Source organism: Propithecus coquereli, unplaced genomic scaffold (assembly GCF_000956105.1).
Source record: "Propithecus coquereli isolate 6110/MARCELLA unplaced genomic scaffold, Pcoq_1.0 Scaffold44, whole genome shotgun sequence".
Taxonomy (NCBI): Eukaryota; Metazoa; Chordata; class Mammalia; order Primates; family Indriidae; genus Propithecus; species Propithecus coquereli.
The window spans coordinates 7,262,477-7,281,173 of record NW_012150174.1 but is presented as its reverse complement, the minus strand read 5'-3'; the positions used below and the strand labels follow the sequence as shown (position 1 = coordinate 7,281,173).

Genomic DNA, 18,697 nt, shown 5'->3' with positions numbered 1-18,697 from the left:
CATATGTGGGCAAAAATGTCATCTTCTTTGAAACAGTCTTTAGAGCTTCTTGTGGCCTTTACCACCCTATGCTTCTATTATGTGTGTTTATTTTTGTCTACAAGTTAAATTATGCCCTGGGCCTGAAAGATGCAACTGGAATGAGGCTCCCAACACATTGCCTTGCACATAGTCAAGACTGCATAATTATCCACTGAATTGAATCAAATGGAAGGTTGTACAAAGGGAAGCTATAGTGGAAGTGTCAGGCGTGCAATCAGAACGCCAGATAGACAGTTAAAGCATCTTCAATTTACTACAATTTCTTTTAATAGGTTCTCTGTACAGATTTGCTGTCAACAGGGATTGTGGCTTAGGGGAAAAAAGGGGGTGCTGCAATAACTCGCATGCTGCACGACTGACCACATTTTGCCATTTCCAATGCAATAGTCCACTGATCTCAGTTTTGGACAGGACTTAGTCGTTAATGTTAAGAAGGTCTAAATTATAAGCAAACTAAATGTCTTAAACCCCTGCTCTCAGAAGCAGCACACATTGCTCCTTGTATTGCTGCCTCAGTCTCTCCATCCTTCCCCATTCCAGACCCACTGACGATTAATGTCCTTGCTGCGGTGTAGAAGGTGGAGCTCTTTATTTGGCTGTGAGACTCTGCTGGACGGGGAAGATCACTCAGGGGCCAGCGTTGCCACACTACTCATTCATTCAGTAAATACGTGTTAAGCCCTTACTGTGTGTCAGGTGCTGACAGTAGAGTGCTGGGCAAGGCCTTGGTTCTCCCAGAGCACTCAAAATCTGCAGTACTGGTACTGGTCCGTGGCTGGTTAGGGACCAGGACGCAGAGCTCTCCACCCTCATCCCCATCTGTGGAAAAATTGTCTTCCATGAAACTTGGTGGGGGGTGGTATGTGCACAGCAGGAGGTGAGTGGTGGGCAAGCCAGCGAAGCTTTATCTGTATTTATAGCCACACCCCTTCGCTTGCATCACTGCCTGAGCTCTGCCACCCCCGCCACCCACCCCCATCCATGGAAAAATTGTCTTTCATGAAACCAGTCCCTGGTACCAAGAAGGTCAAGGACTGCTGCTCAAAATAACAGAGGAGACAGGCGTTCTTCAGATATGCACACAGATGTATAATCACACTGTGGTGAGTGACATAGAAAGAAGGGCAGAGATCTGTCTGCAAGAGGGTCTGGCACCACCTTTGCCATGAAGCCCTCCCTGGTCTGTCCTGTGGTGCTGGGCTTACCTGCAGATGCTCCTTCATCACCTGGAGCTAGGCCAGGGTTGGCCCAGCACTTAGGGCATGCATAGACCTTTTCTGGAGCAAGGGTCTATTCTTTCCCAGAATAGTACATGGCATACAGCAGGTGCTCAATCATTGTTTAAGGATGGGAGGAAGGGAATAATGAGCACGTTTTACAAGTCCCCAAAAGTTTCCCCAGAACAGTATCATGCCCTGCTGAGAGCGAGCTGCCCAGCCAGCATGCACTGCATCCTCTTAGACTAGACCTGAGCCAGGCCAGGGACAGGACCCAGGTTCTGATCATCTCCAGCATGGGCACATCATAGAGCTGGGACTAAGGCAATGTTTCCTTTTGCATGGTACTGGCCTACCATCATAATACAAAGAACAGGATTCTGCAGCCTGATCATTCTTGGTTGCTTCTTCCTTGGAGGAAGAGAGCATGTTTCCTTCCAGATTTGCTCCTAAAAATATATTCTCTTAACTCCTACCCAGTTTCTTATAATTTCCCTCCTGGAGAAAGGGGAAGAGGACCCTGGCCTCCAAACCCCTGGGCGGGCATAGCAGATGCTTTTGCACCCCACATCACACCCTCAGCCACCTGTCAGCCCACCTGGGGTAGACAGTGTGGGGTACACAGTGGGGTGCCATCTTTATCTCACAGTTCCACTTTTCTATCCCGAGGCTCTAGCTTCTGAAGCCCCTCAGCTTATACCCAGCACAGCCTGGAAGTGTGGCGGGGTAGCTCCCCGGCGGCAACCTCAACCGACGAGGAAGTCTCCTCGAAACACTTTCTGCACAATTCCTCAGAGAGCCCCGCAGAGATTAAGCTCCAGTTAGCCACAGGTGACCAGCTCAGTAACCCACCGTTACTGTCTCTTCCTGGGTCTCTGTCATACTCTCTTTGCCCCTCATTCCTTTCCTGAGATTTCTTCCCTGCTTTCAAGCAACTCCAAACTAAGACATTGCAAAAATGAGACGGCTCCCTGTTACTGTCATCCTCTCTAGGGATCTTTTCAGGGAAGTCACTGAAATTTTCTGAACACTGGCTCCCTGATCCATGAAAGAGAAAGAAGGTGGCGTGTGCCTGACACTTACATAGGGCTGTGCATAGTTCCCCAGAGGCCCCACATTCCTGCACTTGCTGGGCTGCCCCCCTCAGCACCCACTCCCCCCCATAGCTGACAAATGACTCAGCCTTCGAAGACTCAGCTGTCTCGCCCCCAAACTGGAAACTACCTAAGTGTCCAAGAGTTACGGAATGGTTAAGTAATGTATTCTGTGTACCTTTGATAGAGATGGAGGAAGCCATTTAAAGTGATATTTTTGATGGCGTATGGAAATATAACAAGATTATATGACACGAAAAAGGCTATAGAACTATGTGTACCTAGTATGTTAAAAAAATGTGTGTACAAAACATAGAAAAGCTTGTGAGAAAATACATGTTAACAGTTTATATCTAAGTATGATTATTTTCTCTATTTTATTTTCAAAGTTCTCTTAAATGAGCATGTTTTTTCTTTTATAGCCAGAAAAATATAAATTATTTAAATGAAAATACTGCTCAAATATCACCCCCTTTTTAATCTGTCCTCACAGAGGCTGAGCCTTCATAGAGTGACCCAGGCAACCCCTAGGGCTCGGCTTATGCAAGATTATTCGCCATTGAACTTTCTCCTGGCATGACGTGGGAACGCAGAAGGGACCACGTTCCCATGCCTTCCCTAAAAATGTGGTTTGCAAAAATGGTGTGACATGTATCTTCAGGCCTTTTTTAGAGGTGTACATTGTGTTTGGGGAGCATTTCCTCTGCCTAACCTAATAAATTTTTCATATAAAAAACAAAAGCTGCTACATAAAACTGAGACAACATATAGTGTAGTGTTAAGGATGTGTACTTTTGAGTCACCTGGCCCTGGATCAAATCTAGGCTCCATTTTCCAGCTGTGTGACCTTGGCTAGGTTACATAACCTCTCTGGGCCTCATTTCCTCATCTGTAAAATGGAGAAAATAATAGTACCATTGGATTGTTATGAAGATTAAATGAACGCGTCATATCTATGTGCCTGATACAAGGGAAGTGCAGAGTGTGTACTCTATCACCATCATTGTTCATGGAAAGAGTTCTCACAAACAATGCTTCTTCATGATAAACCACTGACTGACTTCAGACAAATCCAGAATAAGCCCACCAGCAAATTGATCCAATCAGACAGCACACAACATGTCTGTTGGCTGACCATGCCTCTGCTGTCCCACTAGCTCGTTTCCATAGAGGTAACATTACCTCTTGGGAATTCAAGTGGACCAGTAGTTGATGTGGCCTTTTTTTTTTTTTTTTTTTTTTTTTTGAGACCAGGTCTTGCTCTGTTACCTAGGCTGGAGTACAATGGTAATGTCATACCTTACTGCAGCCTCAAACTCCTGGGCTCAAGTGATCCTCCTGCCTCAACCTCCTGAGAAGCTAGGACTACAGGTGTGCACCAGCACACCTCGCTAATTTTTGTACTTTTTGTAGAGATGGGGCCTTGCTATTGTGCCCAGGCTGGTCTTCAACTCCTGGCCTCAAGCGATCCTACCACCTCAGCCTCCCAAGGTGTTGGGATTACAAGCATGAGCCACTGCACCCAGCCAATGTGGCACTTTTTAAGCAGCATTGAGCCATTTTAAAATAGTCATTTATTAATAGTCATTTATTATGACTATTTAAAATATATTTTTAATTAAAAATTGATATTTTTGAGTAGTCATAATACTATGATATTAGTGCGTAATAGTACTATTATATACTAATAGTGTGTATTAATAATAGTACTATTAGGTACTAACAGTACACATATAGTACACATAATACTATTGAGTATTATAAATAGTATTATGACTATTTAAAAATATTAATGATTTATTTATTCTGCTCAGGATTAATAAATAAGAAGGATATACACATGACAGTCAAAGAGCCACAGAGATTGAGATGAAGACAGGAAGCTTGACTCAGGTGGATGCACAAAGATAAAGGCCAGCGAGGTGGACAGGCGAACCGGGTGCCTCTGGTGCCCAGCGCCCTGGTGGCAGCCCATAACCTCCAAGACACTCCTCTGTTGCTCCCTCCACCTTGGAAGAGCACTCTGCACTCAGGACTTGGTCAGAACTGTGTGGGGGTCCTTATCACAGTGCCTTGCTGCTTGTGTGACGCAGTTTCCCCTTCCTCTCAAAGCATCCTCTGGGCTCTTAATAAGTGGTAACTGGGTGCCTGACCCTGTGCTGGGCTCTGAGGGCCTCTAAGGTAGCTTCCCTTTATGAACCAAGCAACCCTGAAAGGCAGGTACTTGTCTTTGTATTCATAGTTCCTGGGCTAGCCCCTGGCACCGGAGATGCCCGTACATGCTCATGAGTCAGTGAGCTAAGAGCCAGCTCCACCTGGCTGTCCTTGGTTAGGTCAGTTACTGTACCACTTCATGTGGGGTCAAGTTCTGTGTTCTCACCAGGGCTGTTACAAATGCTTAGGGTGTGTGGGCACACACACAGGCACACCCATGCACAACGGCATGGCGTTTTCTGTAATAAACTCCCAGCATGGCACATCCACACCACCTTCTGCTTAAGTAGGAACAGATCTTCAAACCGAGGAAACAGTTCTTGTTCTCTGTCTAAAGAGATAACAGGGCATGGCATGGCACAAGACAAAGAACAGTGATATACTGTTCCCCCGGACCCTCTGTGCCTGTGTAGTGTTTAAATTTAACTCCCTTGGCTTACTTGAGACCTCAACCCATGTTTCAATTTGGATTGTTTTGACTGCCCAAAGCCAGCCAATGGTGCTCGCATCTCCGTCCGTGCTCACTGGCAATTGGAGGCCAGCTGTATCACGTGCTTGGCTGAGCAGTGATTAAGTGCCCAGGGGCCATTTGCTTGGCAGCCTTCCAACTCTACAAAGACTATAAAACTGATCAAAACAAAGACTGGTGGAAACTGTGAGACTCAGGACTATAGATCCTGCTGTCAGCTCTCATCACAACACCAGCCTTTTAAGTTCGCTTTTTTGGCTGTGCTCCATGGGCTGTCTGTCAGACCCTGGTGACTAAGCAGCTGTGTCAAGTAGAGTGTGGTGAGACCCTAACAGTCTGCTGAGGCCACTGAGAGTTGGCTCCCATGTTTACCTGAAGCCATATATTATGACTGCTGAAACAAGTATCCTTTTCGTTACAAGTAATAAAATCCCTTTTGTTTAAGGGACTGAGTTGGGGAGGGGGCAGGGATTTTGCATTTTCTTTTGGCAGTCTCACATGGAAGAAAAATGAACCCACATGTTGTAGGGAAGCATGAGTATTAAGAACAGAACCTGTCCTCTTAACTGAAGAAGCTGTTGTAGGCAGAATAACGGCCCCTCCCAATGGTGTCCATGCCCTAATCCCTGGAATCTATGAACAGGTTACCTTATGTGGCAAAGGGGATTTGAGACTGCAGGTGGGATTCTAGTTACTAATCAGCTGAGCCTAAAATAGGGAGATCGTCCTGGATTATCCAAGTGGGCCCAGTAGACACAGGGTACTTAAAAGCAAAAGAGGAGGTGAGAGTATGCAATGTGAGGATTTGACATTACCACCCCCCATTGCTGGCTTTGAGGATGGAGGAGGGGACTCCAAGCTAAGGAATGTGGGCAGCCTCTAGAAGCTAAAGGAGAGAAAAGGGATTGCCCCCTGGAGCCCGCAGAAAGGAGCACAGCCCTGCTGACACCTTGACAGTAGCCCAGTGAGACCCATATTGATTTCTCACCTACAGATCGTAAGGACAATAAATCTATATTCTTTCAAGCCACCAAGGTTTTAACTTGCTACTACACCAATGGAAAATGAGTACAAAAGCCTGTGGCATAAAGATCCCCATCAGGAACTATGGGCAGATAAAATTTCCAGAGAGGGACAGACCCTTGCTTGAGAAAGTAAAAGTGGTCCTGCCAGGCACCCTGAAGTCAGAAGGAAGTTCTGTCTTCTTATCTCAGCCCCGGAAACAACAACAAAACAACTGTCTACTTCCTTCCTGGAAACTTGGGTTCTCAGATGGGAATGAGTACAGATTGCACTGCAGAGCTTCAAAATGATCTTTGTGCTTTGCTTCCTGTACAAATACTACTACAGCGCTCATCTAGAGTCAAATAAATTACCACTGTCTTCTTGGTGATGGGTGGAAACATTTGTGTCCCATAAAATCACCGATTTTTTTTTTTGACATAATAAATTGAGGTTTTCTTTTTTAAATCTCTTTTAAAAATAGTTTTAGATTTACAGAAAAATTGCAAAGATAGTACATAGAGTTTCCATGTGAGCCACACCAAATTTCCCCTCTTATCACCGTCTTAAATTAGCATGGAACATTTGTTCCAATTAATGGCCAGTATTGACATATTATTACTTATTGTCATTTTGATATATTTTTGCTATATTACTAATATTGATATCATTAATATTACTGTGTTAGTGCGAAGTTCAGTTTATTTGGGTTTCTTTACTTTTTACCTAATGTACTCTTTCTGGCCACATTACATTTCATCATGATGTCTCCTTGGACTCCTCTTAGCTGTGACGTCTCTCAGGCTTACTTTTGCTTTTGATGACAGTTTGGAGGAGTATGGGTCACATATTTCTAGGATGTTCTCCTGTTGGAATTTGTCTGATGTTTTTCTCATGATTAGGCTAGGATTATGGGTTTGGGGAAGGAAGATCATCGGTAAAAATGCCATTTTCATCACATCATATCAAGAGTGCATCATAGCAACATGATTTGTGACTATTGATGTTGGTCTAGATGACCTGGCTGAGGTACTGTTTGTCATGTTTCTCCACTGTAAAGTTACGCGCTTTTCCTCCTTTCTGTGCGGTACTCTTTGGAAGAATGTCACCAGGTGCTGCCCACACATAAGGGGTGGGGAGTTATGCTCCCTTCTTTGAGAGCAGAGGATCTATATAAATTATTTGGAATTCTATATGGAAGATTGGTCTCTTCTAATTATTAATTTATTCAGTCGTTTATATCGGTGTAGATTCAGGGATATTTATTTTGCAGTTTGGGTTGCAATTCAGTAGCACTTTATTTTGTTACACGAATTGTTCCAGCTCCTTCAGTCAGCTCCTGTGTGCCTTTAACATCCCTCTGTTTTTTTTTCTTTTTTTTTTTTTTTTTTTTGCTTTTTCTGTTGAGACAGAATCTCACTCTATTGCCCAGGCTAGAGCGCCGTGGCATCGGCCTAGCTCACAGCAACCTCAAACTCCTGGGCTCAAGCGATCCCCCTGCCTCAGCCTCCCAGGTAGCTGGGACTACAGGCATGCACCACTATGCCTGGCTAATTTTTTTCTATATATTTTAAGTTGTCCAGCTAATTTCTTTTTTTAGTAGAGACGGGGTCTCGCTCTTGCTCAGGCTAGTCTCGAACTTCTGAGCTCACAGGATCCTCCCGCCTCGGCCTCCCAGAGTGCTAGGATTACAGGCGCGAGCCCGGCCCGTTTTTTTTTTTTTGTCTGAGTACTTCTTTACTCTGTGCCTCCAGGCTCATCTTGTATATTTCCTCTCCAGTCCTAGAATCAGCCATTTTTCCAAAGAGCCCTGGTTACTTTTTATTGGAGAATGGCACTAGAAACTAAGATCTGGGCTCTAAGTTTGTTCATTGCTACTAGGGAGTCATTTCTTTCATGTCCTCTCAGCTAACACAGCCAGGAAGCGTGTGTGTGCACTAACCTATGTATATGCCCCATCTGTACCTATATTAAGCTAAACATGTGTTCTTACTAATGTCTCAACCTTAATCCATTAGCACGTGCATCATCCTAGCCTCTTCCCCTTGCCCATCTGTAACCTCCCAGTCCAACAGTGAGAAACCCGGTTCCCACCATCCATTTATTTAACTGTTCAATTCCAGTTTATATGTGTGGCAGTATCAGAATTGTTAGCCCATAGCCCCATGGGAAACAACTTTAGAGTACAACGCTTGGGTACAGTTCCTTTTGCCTTTGGTCTTACAGACTCCACTCACTTCCAAAGATACTTAGGTCAGTGCCATCCCCCTCTCCTGCTTCAGTGAGGTTGTTTCATGCTTTTGTAATACAGTCAGATTCTATTATCAAAATATGTTACAGTCTGTATTCCAGCCTTGGGTCCTGACCTCCTAAATGATTTTGTAATCTGCTTACATTAACATTTACTCCTTACTATGGTTTGAATATGTGTCTCCTCTCAAACTCAGGTTGAAACCTAATGCTCAATGTGGCAGTATTGAGAGGTGGGGCCTTTAAGAGGTGAGGGGGCTAGCATGCTCTGCCCTCTCACCTTGTGATGCCCTGCGCTTCCTCAGAACTCTGTAGAGTACCCACCAGCAAGAAGGCTCTCACCAGATACAGCCCCTTGACGTTGGACTTCTTAGTCGCTGTAACTGTAATAAATAAATTCATTTTCTTTTATAAATTCCTCAGTTCCAGATATTCTAGGCAACAAAAAATGGACTAAGACATTCCTAGTGCTATAAAATTCTGTGGGTTTGACAAATGCATAATATCATATATCCTCCATTACAGTATCATGCAGAACAGTTTCACTACCTTAAAAATCTTCTGTGACTATTCAACATTTCCCCCAAGCCCCGGAAACCACTGATCTTTTTATTCTCTCTACTTTCACCTTTATCAGAATGTCTTATAATTGGAATCATACAGTATGTAGCCTTTTCAAACTAACTTCTTTGACTTAGAAATATTATGCATTTAAGGTTCTTCCATGTCTCTTCATGGCTTTGTAGTTCATTTCTTGTTATTACTGAATAATATTTGATCATATGAATGTATTACAGTTTATCCATTCACCTATTGGAGGATATCTTGGTAGCTTCCAGTTTTTGGCAATTATGAATAAGGCTGCTATAAATATTCACATTCAAGGTTTTGTGTTAATATGTTTTTGTTAATCAGATGGGTAAATACCTAGGAACACTATACCTGGATTATAAGGTAAAACTGTAGTTTCGTAAGAAAATACCAAACTGTCTGCCAAAGTGGCTGTACCATTTTGCATTCCCAGCATTTAGTGTTACCAGTTTTTTGGATTTTAGCCATTCTAATAGGTAGATAGTGATATCTGATTGTTGTCTTAATCTGTCATTCCATGATCACAAATGATAATGAACATTTTCTCATATGCTTATTTGCTATCTATATATCTTCTTTAGTGACATGTCTGTTCAGATCTTTTGCCCATTTTGTAGTTGAGTCATTTGTTTTCTTATTATTTAGTTTTAAGAGTTCTTTATGTATTTTGCATGCAAGTCTTATCAGATGTATATTTTGCAAATATTTTCTCTCAGTATACGGCTTGTTTCATAGAGTATAAATATTAATAAAATACAACTCATCAATTTTTTTCGTGGATTGTCCTTTTGGTGTTGTATCTAAAAACGCATTGTCAAACCCTAGGTTACAGATTTTCTCCTACTTTTTTTTCTAGAACTTATATAGTATTGGGTTTTAACTTATGTCTGTGATCATTTTAAGTTTTGTGAAAGATGTACGATCTGTATCTAGATTCATTTTTCTGCATATGAATACCCAATTGTTCTAGCATCATTTGTTGAAAATACTTTCTTTTCTGCGTTGAATTTCCTTTGTCAAACATCAGTTGACTGTATTTATATGGGTCTATTTCTGTGTTCTCTGTTTTGTTTCATTCATCTATATATCTATTTTTTCACCAATACCATGCTGTCTTGATTACTGTAGCTTTATAGTAGTCTTTAAGTCTGGTAGTGTCAGTCTCCAACTTTGTTACTCTTCTTCAGTATTGTGTTGGCTACTCTGGGTCTCTTACCTTTCCAGGTAAATTTTAGAATCAGTTTGTCAATATTCACAAAAGATCTTGCTGTGATTTGACTGATATTGCATTAAATCTTAGATGAAGTTGGAAAGAATTGACATCTTAATATTAAGTCTTCTATGAATATTGAATATCTTTGTTTATCTAGATCTTTGATTTCTTTCATCAGGGTTTTATAATGTGCATGTCAGTCTTGTACTTTAGATTTATACCTAAGTATGGCATTTTTTGCTACTATAAATGATATTGTGTTTTTAAATTTAAATTCCAGTCATTCATTGCGAGTATATAGGAAGGCAATTGACTTTTGTATATTAACCTTGTATCCTGTAACCTTCCTATAATAGCTTATTAGTTCTAGGAATTTGGAGGGTTTTTTTTAGTTTTGTTTTCTTTTTTATGGTTGATTCTTTGGGATTTTCTACATAGAAAATCATGTCATCTGGAAACAAAGACAGTTTTATTTCTTGCTTCTCAATGTGTAAATCTTTTACTTCTTTTTCTTGTGTTACTATCCCAGCTAGAACCTCTAGTATAATTTTGAATAGGCATGGTGAAGGGAGACATCCTTGTCTTATTCCCAGTCTTAGAGGGAAAGCATCCAGTTTTTCACCATTAAGTGTGATATTAGTAGTTTTTTTTTTTTTTTTATTCCTTCAGGTTGATTTTTCCCATAGAGAACAATTGTTGGGACTCACCAGATAATGTAGCTGTCTTTAGCTACCAAGAACCTCAGTGGGGGCCCTTGAACCATTTAGAAATTAAGAGAGCTTTGGTAACTTTCAAGTGGATTATAAATTAATCATCAGAGTCCTGGTAAGGATCTAGAGCAGTCTGAACATCTTACTAGGACCCGCTGGCTCTGGAGGAGGAAGAATATCCCGACTTTTTGTTGCCCTTTCTCAGTATGGTTTTTTGCAGCTACAGATACAGTGAGCATGGTTCAGGAAGTGCTGGAGAACAGGTGAATTCAACACCTTAACACTCTGGACCCCACCTATTTACCTGTCCCTTCCTCCCTTGTCCCCTGTGCACCCCCCATATTCCCTATGTTCAGACACATTCACCACTCTCTGAACACCTGCACTTTCTTCCACATCTTGCTATTTTTACTCAACATGTGCCTTTTGTAGTATACCCTGCTGGATGAAAATTTACATTTTTTAAGATCCAGCTCAAATTTTCTCTTTTCTGGGAATCCTTCCCAATCTTCCCTATCCAAAGTTAGACTCATTCCACCTGAGCTCCTGCAGCCCTCTTCCAGTTACATATCTATCACCTCTGAGGGGAGCACACTGCACATTGTGTCCATGGGCCTACCTCTCCCACCGCCTATGAGCCGACTGAGGTGGGCCTGTGTCAGATTCCCAAACTTGTATCCCTAGTGTCGGCATGGGGTCTGCTTCAGAGGAGGTGCCCAGTAATGTTTATTGGTTGAATGAATGAAGTTACTGGCCTTTTAGAGACCTGTCCATTCTTTTCTCCAAATTCATTTTCCCCTTGGTGTTCTTTGAGTCCCTTTACATATCTTGGGTATAAGAGATGCCTGTAACTATTCTGTTCCTCATGGGAAAAAAAGAGGGGAAAATTGCCATCCATTGTACACCTACTCTATCCACTCACTGACTTTAGAATCCTGGGTGTCCGCATGTATCAGGTAGTTTGGGCTCCAAGGCCCAAAAAACACCTCTTCTCCTGGGTTAAACAATAAGGGCATTTATTTTATCTCCTATAACAAAATATATAGAGCTAAAGTGGTTCCAGGCGTGGTGGCTTAAAAGTATCGACACGAATCCCTTCTTTCTACCTTTCTTCTCTGCCAACCTCAGCATAATCAGCTTCTTCCCTGGGCTCACTCACCTCATGGCTACAAAATGGCTGCAGCAAATCTGGGCATGACCTCCTGATACAATAACAATTAGAAGGAGAAAGATGCCTTCCCTTCCTTGGGCCTCTCTTTAAAATGGAGGAAAACTATTTTTAGAAGCTTCTGGAAATTTCTCACAGCTCATTGACCAGCATTAACATGTCAGTGCTTGAGCCAACCATTACTACAGGGATTGAGATCATCATGATTCCTGTAAACCAATCAGGACCTTACCTTAAGGCTTAGGAGGGAGGGTGTATACTGGCATAAAACGAAGGCTCTTTCAGCTGAGAAAAAGGGTACATATTGGGGAGGAAACCAGCAGTGTCAGCTATACCCTTGTTTTAGAGAGAATTGTTCCTTACGGAATTTCAGGGAGGTTAAGCCACTTACATAAGGTCACACGGCTGATAAAAATAAAAGTAGGATTCAAATCCTGCTCTTTCAAACTCCAAAGCCCATCCGTGTACTTTCTGCTGCGCAGCTAGACCAGGAGTCAGACTGTGTTTCCCAGAATATTAAAGCCCCCTTTCTCGTGACGAGCGCTTCAGGAGTTGAGGCAATCTCGCTGCTTTCCCGAGCCCGACCTTCAGCCGGGCATTTAATCTGTTTATTAAGTTATGACTAATGGTGCTGTGAGACACGGAGGGCTGCACACTCGGACCTAGTTTTTTAGATCGTGAGAGGAGGTTCAGGGGATATCATATCCGCATTCTGCGCCGAGAAAACTCAATTGCAGCTCTTTCTCTTTCGGAGTGCGAGGATTGGCGAGGGGCTTCTGCTGGGTCCTGCTTTGGTTTGATGGAAATGGAACCTCCAAAGCAAGGCTATTTTGGGAAAGTGGCCACTAATGGGGCCCCACGGGGCGGGGGTCAGGCCTGAACTGGGCAGTTTGCACATTCACTTTTACAAACAGTTGGCACAGAGTCGGCAGTTAATGGCATGGGAATGATGTTCCTATACCAAATCATTTCCTGAAAAAAAATTTCCAATTGCAAACATATCTCAGCCTTTCTTCTTAAGTTTGTTATGTCTCTGTGAGTGAATTAAAGAGGCAGGGTGGAGGGGCGTGTTTCTGACTGGGGCGTTTTCATCTGAAAACATTTTTAACAATGATCTACCCTAAAAAGAGATCCAGTTCAGAGCCACCTTTAGGAGTTCCAGCTGCAAATAGTGCTTCTAGTCACACTTTAAAGATGTTTAAATACCCCCATATTTACAAATTGCCTCTTGCTATACAACAGTCTTGGGACAGATATGGCTTTTCTTCTCTTACAGAATGTGCACATGCACACAGGATGGGGCTGAAATATACATATAACCCCCCCCCCACACACACACACACACACAGTGAAGTCCTTGCATCCCATATGCTGCTTTGGCAAATTCTGCTCAACTCATAACCCGTGCAGTTGAAGGATGGTCTTGACAGTTTGGAGTACTTATTTAACAAATATTTCTTGAGTGCTTACTATGTTTGAGGTATTGTTTTAAGTAATAATAATAGCAACATGTATTTATATAGCTCTTACCAGGTGCCAGACACTTTTCTGAGTATTTTGCTTATGTGAACTCATTTATTCTTCTCAACAGCTCTAGGAGGCAGGCAATATTATCATCACTCCCATTTTGCAGATGAAGACTCTGAGGCATAACAACTTGATGAACTTGCCCAAAGTCACCCGGCTAATAAGGGGTAGATCCTGGATTTGAATGTAGGCATTGTCAGAGGGTCTTGTAGGTCATAGTTAGGAGTTGGGTTTTATTCTGAATATGATGGGAAGCCATAGGAGAGTTTAAAGCAGGAGAATGTATGAGCCTATTTACATTTTTATAGAACATCTGGCTGCGCTGTGGGAAGTAGGTGGGGTAAGGGAGATGCAAGAGGAAACAGTAGACCAGTCAGAGGGTGGATCTGGTGGTCCAGGTAAAAGCTAACAGTGGCATGAGCCAGGATGGTGGAGTGGGGAGATGGTGAGAAGTGGTTGCAATCACTTCCTGGTTTGGAGGTGGAACCAACAAAACTTGCCACTGTATTAGATATATGCAAAAGGTGAGGGAAAAGGAGAACTTAAGGTGATTTCCTCAAATTTTGGCTTGAACCATTGTGTAAACAGTGGTGCCATCTACTGAGGAGGATAAGAATATGGAAAGAACAGGTTTTGGTGCTGTTACGGTGGATGTGAGGGTGTTGAAAATCACAAGTTCTGTTTTGGATGTGTAAATTTGAGATTGCTATGAATAGACTTACTTAAGAGGAGACACTGAGTACACAGCTGGATTCATAGGCCTGAGGGTCAGGATCAGGCCTGGGCTGGAGATGTAAATGTGGACATTGTCAGCATTTCAATGAATGGGATCACCTAGGACACCACCATCCACTTGAACTTCCTGTGATGGAAATGTAAAATGTGATTGGTGCAACTAAGGAACTGAATTTTTAATTTACGGAAATTTAAATAGCTCACATGGGTAGTGGCCTCTGTATTGGATAACGCAGACCCAAGGAGAAGACCGTAGCTACAGGGGAGAAACTCCTGGGCAGGAGCAAGTGTCTGCACTGGCCTTGCATCCGCATTTAAGCATGACTCTATTTCCACTGCCCATTGCATGCATAGCAGTGCTTGTTAACAAAGTAATGAAAATTGTGCTTCTTTGTGAGAAATAGCCTGGAAAAGAAAGCAAACTGGTAGTTCTAGGGGAGACATTAGAAGAAATTACAGAAGTCTAAGGAAGTAGTTGTTCTTAGCTGGAAAAAACAAATGCAGTCCCATACTTAGAAAAATATGAGTGATACCTTCAAAGCTTAAATGATTTTTTGTTATGTTTTATGGAGGAGAATTCTATGGAATTCTATGGAATGGTGGGTGTCTGTGAATTTGGAGATTCAGGATGGTGACTGGCTAAAGGACTAAATACCAGCCTCACCATGTGAGATTTGTCTCTTTAGGGTAGCATGTGTTTCACTGTCTTTGTTTGGCAGTCTCCGCCCTGTCCAACTGCAACTATCAGTGAGTTTGCTGATATGAAAGAACTCTTTGTAAGGGGCTGCCTTGTGCTCAAGAGTTCTTATAAGTCTATGCTGGCAACTGGTGAGGCCAAAGTCAATAAAAAATAAAATGGAAAGATGGGACGTTGCTTTTGTTAAGCTTGATTGCAACTGCCATATCAGCTCTTAAGAACCTCTTGGTGACAAATGCCTTCTGGGAAAAGGGCATATCTGTGCTTAATTGGTGAAAAGTAAGGGGATTTAAGTCACTGCTTTTAGGAGGGGGTAATCCAAGGTCAACACTCATCAAGTATGGTCGTACAACTGGTTTTGTGGGAGGAATTCTTTTGTGCTAAGGCTCCGTGTGGGGGCTGGGTACTTGGAACAGAGTGGGCCGGTGGTCTTCAGGGGTCATTGACCTCTTTGTTTTTCTTGAGGAAGGTGGAATGTAGATTTCTAGGATTCGAACACTGTACAAGAACTTTCTGGTCATCCAGTCCACCTCCTCATTTCCAGCTGAGGAAACAGGCCTAGAGAGGTGAGGCGCCTGGCTGCAGGACCCATAGCCCCTTAGATCTGAAGAGGCCGGGACAGAGGCGTTTCTGAGCAGCAGCTGGGGTTGGGTAGAGAAAGGAGGGAGGCTAGATAATCAGAAAAGTACCTCAGGGAACCAAACCAGGAGAGAAGTCAGAGGAGGGTTGAACGGAGGATGGAAACAGCTTACAGTGCACACAGAGCCTCAAACTGGTGACCTCGCCCGTCCAGTCAATAGTCACTGGGTATCCCTGTGCCCCGGACAGGAGGCCCGACTTCAGAAAGAAGTCGGTCTCCCGCCTTGTTCCTGTTTATTCCAAAATCTTTTCTGAGAGGAGGCAGATTTCTGTGCTGTTAAGACCTCCCAGTTTCTCCAAGGAAATCGAGTGGGGTGACAGTTGGAAGAGGTGAGATTAAGCGGACAGTTAGGTCCTTTCAGCAAGGCGAGGCCATGAATCGATTCTGGGCTGAGTAACGGCTGTAATCTAAGCATAGTGGTTTTTTTCCCTCCGTATCAATATTGAACACGCTTGCTACAGTGATCCAGCCCCTGCCATCGGTCAGCGGCACGTGACCCTGCTCTCCCTTCTCTTTCAGTCTCTGAGCTTCAGGAGGAGGGAATGAATGCCATCAACCTGCCCCTCAGCCCGATCCCCTTTGAGCTGGACCCCGAGGACACGATGCTGGGTAACTGTGTCTCTTGTCTCTCTGCATTTGCTTAGCGCTCTCGAGTGTAACCACCCCGACTGAATTCGTTTTCTTTTTAAAGAGGAGAATGAAGTACGAACGATGGTGGATCCAAACTCACGCAGTGACCCCAAACTTCAAGAACTGATGAAGGTAAGAAGAAATTAGGACGGGCTTTGGGTGCTTCACAGACAGCCCGCTCTGTGCAGGTGGCCCCTGCGCTCAGGCAGCTCGTGGTCCAGTAGACAGCCATCTAAAATTTAACGGATTGTAAGTGTGGCACGTGACGAATGCCCAGCCAACAGCATTGGTCATAAACACCAGAGGTCAGTGCAGGTAGGCTCACAGGGCCAGATCTCAGAGTGCACCAAGTTCTCCCACTGTCTTTCTCAAGGCCCCTCAGAAGCACCCTGTAGAGTACGAATCAGTATCACCCCCATTTTCCAGATGAGGAAACTGAGTCTCAGAAAAGCCAAGTCGTTTGTTTATGGTCATAGCTGAGTGGAAGAGATAGAATTCAAACAGAAATAAAGGAGATTAGCTGAAATATTGTGCACACTGTACCTGCACAGTGTCACGCATGCAGTCACCCCTTCAAAACTGTTCCTGTCTTCCTCCTTTGTGTTCTTCCTCTTCAACTTCACCAAGCTGCACTTAAGACAAAAAGGCACTGGATGTCAGAGCGATTCGTTCCCAATGCAACTCTGGTGTGTCATTTTCCTGCTCAAGACTTGTCTGTAGTTTCCTGTCCCCTGTGGGTCACAGCCCATACTCCTAGGGGTGTTGTTTGGGGTCCATGCTCTAGCTGCCTCTTCAACCTCAGATCAGCCCCCACCTGCCATCACAGGGACACCAGACCTTCTCTCAACTCCAGTGCCATCGCTCGGGCCCTCCCTGCTGCCGTGGTCCCTGTCTAGCTACTCATATGTTTCTCTGTCTCCTTTGCTAAATGGTGAGCTTCCTGGGGTGAGAGACCGTCTTTTGTTTCATTGTACGCCCAGAATTCTGCACAGGATGTCACATATAGCAGGTATTTAGTAAACACTGGATGGAGGGAGGAAGGAGTTGGGTGGGTAGGAATCTCAAAAGTACCCAGGCTGTTCAGGAGTAGAATCAGGAGTATTGTTCCCATGGTCAAGGGTTCCTTGGTGGAGCAAACCCACGTGAGAGTTGGGCCATCTCACTAGGGGCTGGAGGACCGAGGGCAGTCTTCTCAGATGTATAAATGTCCCTTCTGTCTGTTCCCTTACCCCAGAGTCCAAGGAACTAGAGAAAACTAGAGAAAGAAGGCAGCCTGGGCTGCCATGCAACCCCTTATGTCTCTAGGCTACAGCCTGAGCCCCATAGGCGGGCTGCATTGCACGTGTGGTATCTGGCCCGTTCCTGATACAGTCTGTGCTGCAGCATGGATGGCTGCCCCCGGCCCAGTGTGCCTCTGAGCCCTCATGTTGCTGTGCAAGAAGGTGGGACAGCTGCAGGTCGAGGCTCTGCCTGCCGTTGTACCTCTCTGAGGGTGCTGGGAAAGGGTCTGGCACTCACCATGCTGGAATGGACATGGCACTACTTGCCCAGGAGGCTTCCGAGGGTGAAGACATGGTCAGGGCAGGCTCCCAACAGTTCAGGCATCAGCACTGATCTCCCAGACGCAGACCTGCACTCAGGCCCAGTTTGAGGGAGTGGAAGATGGGTGATGTGAACTGCTGCACATGAGCCCGAGCCCCGCGGTGCAGTCCGAAGGCACTGCAGCGCAGGCCACCTCCTTACTTCCACATCTAGGCTGCTCTGACCACTGTGAAATCCTGCCCTTCCTGGTCAACTCCAAGAGTCTCCTCAGGAGCTGGGCACGGTGGCATGCACCTGTAGTCCCAGCTACTCGGAAGGCCGGGGCGGGAGGATTGCTTGAGCCCAGGAGTTCAAGGCTTGCAGTAAGCTGTGATCGCACCTGTGAATAGCCACTCCAGCCTGGGTGACATAGCAGGACACCAGCTCAAAAAACAAACACAAGCCTTTCTGGAAGCTCTCCTCATTCCTGCCCTCTCCCAGCTTGCGGGGGAGCCTCTCCAGGACGGAGACTGGGTCTTACCGTATTAGATACAAGGCAGTGCCTGGTATGCCAGCATCCTGCCTTGGGACGGTGGAATGATGTGCTGCGAAGCCCCCAAGCTCCACGGTCGGCCCACCCCAGGATGGAAACGCTGCCTATGGTATAAAAGCCATGTATTTATGCTAAGGCAAATAAGTTAAACACAAAAGATGATGTCCTGTATGATTCCGTTTATAGGAAACAGAGCCAGGGCAAAACTGTAGTGTTTCCCTGAGGCCTGTGGTCAGGGGAGGGGAGTGAGGGCACAGGGACCTAAGCCAGCATCTTAGGGTGAGGGGACTGATCTGTATCTTGATTGTGGTGGGGATTATACAACTGTATATAATGACCAAAACTTGTCACTGTATACTTAAAACTGGTTAATATATCATAGATTTGATTTTTGATTGTGTATATAATCTTAATAAACAAAAGA

At 44.2% G+C, this 18,697-nt stretch overlaps 1 protein-coding gene across 1 annotated transcript in view; it reads left to right on the top strand.

Annotated features, from left to right (window-relative positions):
- Positions 1-18,697, top strand: part of PARVA (parvin, alpha) — a 148,415-nt gene that overhangs the window by 80,509 nt on the left and 49,209 nt on the right. The window contains exons 2-3 of the mRNA XM_012654413.1: positions 16,089-16,178; positions 16,261-16,331. Coding sequence (XP_012509867.1) covers positions 16,089-16,178; positions 16,261-16,331 — 161 coding nt within the window. The remainder of the gene's footprint in view (positions 1-16,088; positions 16,179-16,260; positions 16,332-18,697) is intronic.